The 8404-nt window shown below is 33.0% G+C and overlaps 1 protein-coding gene across 1 annotated transcript; it reads left to right on the forward strand.

The window, feature by feature from the left end:
- Positions 1–6168: 6168 nt before the first annotated feature.
- On the forward strand, positions 6169–6816 carry LOC111406800 (late embryogenesis abundant protein At1g64065-like). The gene has a single exon (XM_023036171.1). The coding sequence runs from the start codon at positions 6169–6171 to the stop codon at positions 6814–6816; it is 648 nt and encodes a 215-aa protein (XP_022891939.1).
- Positions 6817–8404: the final 1588 nt, after the last annotated feature.

The raw sequence follows: 8404 nt of genomic DNA on the forward strand, positions 1-8404 counted from the left end.
TCTCCCTTCTATCACTCTCTCTCTTCTATCCATATCCAACGCCCTACCCCACCTCCTCTATAATTCCATCGATCGGTTAGCACTTGTAGAAGGTGGTTCGCACAGCGGCGTCCATAAATTCCATTATCTGGGGAAGTGAAGATTTTCAAGCAAATTTTCTTGAAACTCCAAAAATGGGTTAATCCCAATTGCCAATTGATCAAACTAGTGACAAAGCTTTTCTGAGCCAACTGAACAAGTGGAAGTACAGTGGAGTGGACTGGGGGTAGGGTAGGTAGTTTCTTTCTTTCCTTTTTCAATGGTTGACTGCTGTCTTTAGAGAGAGAATCTGTGACTCTCTATCAATTTTGTGAAAGAGCTATAGAGTAATTGTGGGATTCAAGAAAAAGCTAAAGAGAATCAGTGTGTTTGAGGGTGGATTGTGGGTCCAAGTGGGGTTGGGACCTGATGAAAAAGATGAATAAATGTAGCAGAAGCTAAAGGCCACTCGTGGGGGTCAAATTGTTCAATTAGAGCCCTTACTTCGCCGTCATTGCTACTATGGTGGTGCTTGCAAAAATCCACGCGAAAACCAGGCGGTGGTGCTTTATTAGGAAACCTCTCCTACAATCCTTCACCATTTAAAAAAAATTGACGTTGTGATAATTTGATATAAACTTGACAAGTTTGCGAATAGATAAAAGTACCTTTTGGGATTAAACATCGATTTAGTAAAATACCTCAAATGCTAACCAAGGTGGTATGGTTGAAAATTCTTATACTGGTAATATACCAACACGAGAATAGGCCATGTGTCCTATATCCTGATTCACTTCATAAACATCTTAAGTGGTCGACCAACTACTTTGAGATAGCACCATCCCTGATATTCGTATATGTAGATTATCAAGAATACTAAAGTATCTGATGTGTTTTATAGATATCTATGCAAGTCTATAAGAGCTAGATAGCTCAACTCATCTTTCTTGATACGTTTAACAAATACTTTATCTTGGGAATAAGCCCTTGTTTGACGGCCATTATTTTGAAAAAGTAATGTTTTGAATAGTGATTTTTTTGAGAAATGTGCTTTTAAAAATAGGAAAAGTTTTTATATTTACGTGTAAAATATTTTATCCCGCGAATGAAAATTTAAGAGTTGTTTTAAAGAGAGACAAATAGAGACTAAAAATTAGTGTTTACAATCATTCATACGACATATTTCACTCATTGAACCTTAAAATTTGATATTTCAAACATTAGGTCAAGTTTCCATCATTGATAATTATTGGTTTGTCACAATCTCATTCCCTATGACGTTTTCCAAACTACAACCCTTGTAAGGTCATTTGCCAAAGGATCCACCAAGTTTTGCCTCGACATAACATATTCCATGGTGATTATACCATCCGAAATAAGTTGTCTTACTGAACTATATATTAAACCAATATGTATCAAATTATAACTATATAGGCCAAGAGGAATTTTACTTTAACAAATTTCTTAACCATTCTGCCTCCTTACCACTTCCATAGTAGAGTCTGCAATGATCGTTTTCTTCTTTGAATCCTATGATATGTCGTCTCCACCAAACGTGAAAATATATTCACTAGTTGATTCATGATTTTTCCTTTCGTTGATCTAAATAGCATCCGTAAACCCTTTTAAAACCAGAAGATAACCAGTATAATGAATACATAATCCATTATCCGTCTTAAATAAATTGCTTGTCAATGCAATCGACTGGGATTACTTGTGTATCTACTTAGTTTCCGAACAATAAAACGTATATTGGGTCTAGTAGATATCATATCACACATAAGGTATCCAATTTCTCGTGCATATTTTAATTGTAAAGCTGCTTTTCTCATGTCAGAATTTAATCTAACACTAAAGTCGAAAGGTGTGGATACCGACTTGTAATAGTAGTGATCAAACTTTTTCAACATATTTTCTATCTAATCAGATCAAGTAAGTATGATCCCGCCATTATGATTTAATTCCTAAAACCACATCTGCAAGTCCTTTGTCTTTCACAACGAAGTTGGATGATAACAAAGACCCGTGTTTTTTATGCTTTCTATCGCAGATCCAAATATCAACATATCATCCAAATATAGACAATAATGACCGCACGATGTCCAATAAATTTCTATACACTCTTATCATATTCATGGACCCTAAATCCGTTTGTAACAATGACTTTATCAAACTTTCCATGCCATTATTTTGGAGTTTATTCAAGTCCATACAAGGAATTGATGAACTTGCAAACCTTTTTCCCTTAACAAGGTAATATGAACCTTTCAATTGCTCCTTATACATTTCATTGACTAATTCTCCATCGAGAAAAGTTGTTTTAATGTTTATTTGATAGATTTCAAGCTTGTATGCCGAAGCTGAACAACTGAAGTCCATATATTAGCCTCCACCAACCAGTGCATAGTAAAAGTCTAAGCTTTCTTTTTGAGTAAAACCTTCAGCTACTTGCACTGCTTAGAATTTATCTATGAGTCCATCTACTTTCATCTTCTTTATTAAGATCCATATAAACCCAATGAGTTTGGAAACTGGTGGAAGATCAACCAATTCTCAAATTTTGTTACTTGTAACTGATTGCATTTCGTCATATATATTGGGCCGTGATGCTAAATTTAAATTTGGCCCAATCCAAAGGGCGATGATGAAATTGGGCTTTGCCCATTTGCTGGCTTACTTAATCCATTGCCCGATAACACTTAGTGAAATGGGCCTAAACCTGGCCCCAATCTCGGAAGACACATGTGCAGCTCTTGATCGTTAGATCGTCCTACTGAAATCAACGGTGATGAGATGGTGATATAAATTGACCTGAGTGGTTGTCTTACGTGACTTTTCGATCTCTAATTTCTTGAGAGGCTTCTGAGTTTTATCTGTGTTTTCTTTTGTGTCTCTTCTCATTCCTTTAGTGAATTTCTTGGTGTACTTTGTGTAAATCCATTAAAACTTTTGGTTTTAATCTGTGTGTGTTGAGTCTTTGTGATTCTTCGATTAAGGGTTGAGAAGTTGAAATCAAAGTTAGGGTTGGTTTTTCGGTCCATTGTAGTAGCTGCCTTTGTTCGATCCTTTGGGATTTAGGTTTAAGGAGTTTTCACTTTGTACATAAGGGTACAATGATGTTTTGAGCCCAAAACACCTTGAATCTTGATGCTAATGCTCATTTTGGTAGTCTGTATTTTTCGAGATCCTTTGGGTTTTGAGTTGTAACAGTGGTATCAGAGCCATTCTTGGCTAGTCGTGTCTCATCTTTGTGCTCTGGTTGTAAAAAATTAATCTTCACAATCGAATCTTGAAAGATTTGACAAGTGGTAAAACTCTAGATTCTATTGCTGGTTGACTTTTGGGTTTCTTGTAGCGATTCTGTGAGAGATCAATCTTGGTTCTCTTACGATTATTGTGTGAATCGTGTTATTGGTTATCAGATCTGAATTTTTTTTTTTGTTAACTGTATCTTAACCACTTGTGTATTTTGCAGGGGATATTTGAGAACTGTGGTTGAGATTTCTTAGTCCACTATATGATTATATTATATTCTTTTTCTCTAAACCCTAACATTTGATTTTTTCTTGTTTTAATTGACCTTGTGTATAAGTGTGTTAAGCCTTATCACTTTAAGAAATTCTTTTGAATTGTATATTGTAATTGTTCTTTACTTAATTGTTTTTTCCCCTTGTGTTTCCTCCCATATTCTTTGCACCTATTGTGTTTCGAATTGAGCTTTGACCTGGGATCTTTGAGCTTCAAGGAATCCTGGTGAATTCAATCACAAGTAACTTGGAGTTATTAACTGAGTGTATTTGTTCTTGATATTGCTGATATTCCATATTGTATGACCCTGTGTGAGTTGTCAAATACTTTATTGAGAGTATCTAAATTTACTGTTGAACATTGATTCTTAAACAAAATTTTTTGTGTTGATTAAAAATTTTCAAATGACCACTACAACGTTTGAACTTGGAATTTTTAATGAAAAATGAGATTTTCCCATTCAGCAACAAAAAATTAGAGGAGTCATTGTTCAACAGAAAGTTTCAAAGGCAATAACTTGTGAATTTTTTGAAACTATGACTGCTGACCAACAAACTAAATCTGATGAATTTTCTGAAACTATATCATTAAAAAAGCAAAATTTTCAAAAACTTTCTTAGTTTATCCTTATTTATATTTGTCCAATTTCAAGATTAAGCCCCTATTTGTTTCCCATTTTTTCTCATTAAAATGAAAAATGTGATCGTTATCCATTATAGCAAGCCATCAAATTTGAATTTCTATCTCTTGTGTGAGGTTCATAATGACTATATTTTTCTTTCTCATTTTTACAAAAATGAGTAACAAACGCCCCTCCTAAATGGGAAAATATTAATTATAACTAGACAAATTAAATCAGGGTATATTAGTAAATGAACAAAATAAGATATTCTCAATAAAAAAAACAGAAGAGAGAGTAATATTAATCATTTTCTTGATTTTGGAACGTAATTGACCTAAATAACAATGTATGTCAATAGTCCACAAAAAAATCATTTATTAAATAATTTTCATCTCATTATGGTTTGATATCGAGTAAGATGAGCTTACAAATGATAGTGGTCCAAAATACAATACAATATAATATTTATGAGTAAATAATTATGATTAAAATAGTTGGAGCAGAATATTGAGACTTGAGATTCCATTTTAAAAGGTCAATCATATTAAGAGAAGTAGTTCAAACTCGTATGTGTTGATCCATATTTTCATTTTTATTCGATATGAAATGTATTCTTTAATAAAATATTAAAAATATTTCAACATTCTATTTTATTACAGAGCTAGAAAAGTTGGAGAGACCGCTGCCAAAGCAAGCTCAACAAACAAGTTTAAGTTGTTTGACATTTACTAAAATGATTTTTATTTCATTTTTTTTTTTTTGAGAAAAATGAGTTTTAAAATAATGACTTTTGGGAGAATATATGATTAAAAAGTAGTTAAAAGATATTGAGTTTTACGTATAAAATATTTTGTTTTGTGAATTTGTTGGTCAAAATGAGTTTAAAAAAAAATGAATTTTGATTAATGGATGTCAAACAGGTTCCATTATTTTCAAAATATATTTTTCCTTCTTTCATTTTCAATCACATATTTTTCAAAGGCCAACCACGGCATTTCTTTGCAACTCTAGGTGAAGACCTATTTATTTTGTAGAACCACTCAAAACAGTCGTGAGCTTTTTGACTGCCTTTTTTGGGATTAATATAAAAGAAAAATAAACATAAATTAATTTTTTAAAAATTATTTAACCACACATTCTCTATCAAAATATCATTCTAAAATATTTTTTTTTTTTGGGTGGGGGTGGGGTGGGAGTGGGGGGAATGGGGCTATTGATAGAATGACCTTGGCAACTTACAAATATTGGTAAAAATTATACTTGTGGTTTTCACCACAAAGTACGTACAAATGGAGCCCGACTTGGTTTTCAAGAGTGAAGAACAAGTCTAGTGAATCGTGATATGGGCCGTGCGATACGTCCAGGGCCCACATTGGCCATGGACAAGTATCTTTTCCCAATATGAACTGCTTTCGGTCAAATTCCCATAGAACCACCCATCAAAGTCAAATTAAAAAAACAACAACCTACATTTCTAATTAACGCGGCCCGCTACATAAAATAGCTAATGCATGATTTTCCTCTCCCAAAAAATCAATTTTTTAATAGTTATTTCATTATTGTAGCTGTCATTTTTTATTTCTTTTCTCACAAGTAATATTACTTTTCTCTCTAGAGATCAAAAAATCAATTCTTAAAATCACTATCGAACAAACCCTTAACTTCTTGTAGACATTGGATAGTGGATATATAGTAACTAAGATATTGCTAACGCGCAAGACAAAATATCAAGAAGATCCAATTTTTCCAAATAACATCTAGAAAGTCAAGAAATAGAACTCCATGAAACACGTTAGCGTACCTACGTAGAAATTCTCATCAGTCCTTGTTCATGCAGAAACTTCAACAATGGTGGAACACCCCCTACTCCACCCCACCCCAACCACTCCCTCAATCAACTTATATATATAGACATGTATGAATCTACTAAAATATCTCATCATTACTAGCATTTTCTTTCAGTCCTAAGATATTTTGAGCCAGAAGCTTAAGACTCAAGAATGGCGGAAAATAAGCCAGCATCAGTCTACACTTCATCGCAGGTGAATCCTTACGGTCGAGTCGATGAAGAGGTGGCTATGGTGGCTGAGGAGGAGGCCCGCCGCAAGAAACGGATGAAATGTTTCATGTACGTTGCAGCCTTCGTCGTGTTTCAGACAGGAGTCATTCTAATCTTTGCACTCACTGTAATGAAAGTGAGAACTCCCAAATTCAGAGTCCGGTCTGCTTCTTTCGACACTTTTAATGTAACAAAGTCAAACACGAATCCCTCCTTCGACATTAGTATGATAGCTGAACTTGGCGTCAAGAACCCTAATTTTGGTCGCTACAAATATCAGAGTAGCACGATTGAATTCTATTACAGGAACACAAAAGTTGGAGAGGCGAGTATTCCTAGAGCAAGAGCGAAAGCTCGGTCGACGAGGAAATTTAATGTAATGGTGGTTTTCTCGTCTGCAAATGTTCCAAGAGAGGATTTTGATGCACAATTTGCAAATAGTACAGTTATTTCATTGAGAAGCCAGTCTAGATTGAGAGGAAAAGTGGAGCTTATGAAGATTATGAAGAAAAGCAAATCTACTAATATGAATTGCACCATGGAAATCAATACTTCTTCGAGGCAGCTTAGGATTTTGTCTTGCAGATAAGCTTAGTTTATATGTTTGATCCATACATCTCTATGTTTCTTCTGATTTCTTAAATATGTTATTATTTCCAATTCTTTGTATGTTATTTTTATTTTCCGGATTGCTATTGGACTATCGTGTGATTTACATATATGATGAAATTATTTTACATATTCACACACATAAATATATATATATATATATATACACACACACACGAAAATGATATGTTAAACATCGGTGTTTAGCTTATGTTAAGCACTAGTGACATGACACACCATTGCTTTAAAGTTTCATCAATTTTCAATACCTTCTCTTTAGCTTTTTATTAAACTATATAACTTGTTTATTTAATATTTATATTTTTGATAATCTTCTCTAACAAAAGCTTGAATCACTTGTGACTTGAACTCAAATTCATTCAATTTTACTTTTACCAAACAATTTAATGTAAGAGAATTGAATTATTGTAAAATGGATAAACTATTAATTATATATTCATGAAATTTATATCCTTTATTTAGTCAAAAGTCAACTATTTGGCACTGCAGCAGAGATGAGGACCAGATATGAAGTGTACCCACTGTTTACGTGTGGGGCATCCTTAAAATCTAAATACAAAAAAAAAAAAAAAAAAGTTTTAAATAGTATTTTTTTTTTTTTTTTTTTTTTTAGAGAATGTGTGGTTAAAAAGTAGAAATTTTTTTCGAGTTTACGTGTTATGTGAATGTGTGGTTGAAAATGAGTATGGAAAATAAATAAATTAAAGTCAAGAATGTCAAACAGGGGCTAAATTAGTGGGTGCAAATTGTACTTTATTGGACTTTTGTGCTAGTGTATGCATTAAGCTCATGAAAAAATTTAGGGTAAATTTCAGTTGGAGAATCTTTAAATGTTAAGATGATAGGATCTCGAAGAGTTCAAAGATGTTAAACGTCTGTGCTAAGGGTCCCTTTTGGATGAAAAAACGATAAATTTATTATCGAAAGATCAAATTGTGAATGAAATTACCATTTCACCATTAGTTTGTTTAAAACAAATAAGGGTAAATTGCACTTGGGGTCCTAAACCTTTGATTCTTAACACCGGAAGTTCCAAATCTTTCAAACTTCTACAAAAGGTTCCTTTTTGGATAGAAAGTATGAGATTAACTCATAATAAAAAAAATTGAAAAAAATTAGTTTAGTCAAAACATATAAATGAAGAAAATAAAGTAAAAAACAAAGAAAAATAAAAACAATAAAAGGAAAATAAATGTTGAAATAGCCATAAAATATAGGGATGACAATTGGGCGGGTCGGTAATTCCCGTTTTCTGTTCTATCAAATACTTTTGTCATCTTGCCCCGCTCCAATACACATTTAAGACAAGATGCGGTGGGCAGGCAAAGATCTCCTGATTCATTTATCGCTCCATTAATTATTATTTTATTTATTTTAATGGATTTTTTACCATCCCTAAATGGGTTTCTTGGCATGATTTCGCATTTGATTTTACTATTATTAAAACAAATTACCGCAATACGATATGGAATCCAAGAATTCATTACGTCATAACTAATAAGAAAGACCAATTGCAAAATGAACTGAGAGGTGTTGGAGCTATGTCC

This window comes from Olea europaea, chromosome 12 (assembly GCF_002742605.1).
Source record: "Olea europaea var. sylvestris chromosome 12, O_europaea_v1, whole genome shotgun sequence".
In the NCBI taxonomy this organism is placed as follows: domain Eukaryota; kingdom Viridiplantae; phylum Streptophyta; class Magnoliopsida; order Lamiales; family Oleaceae; genus Olea; species Olea europaea.

Excerpts from the sequence above, each read along its gene's own strand:
- LOC111406800 (XM_023036171.1), top strand. The coding sequence starts at position 6,169 with ATGGCGGAAAATAAGCCAGCATCAGTCTACACTTCATCGCAGGTGAAT.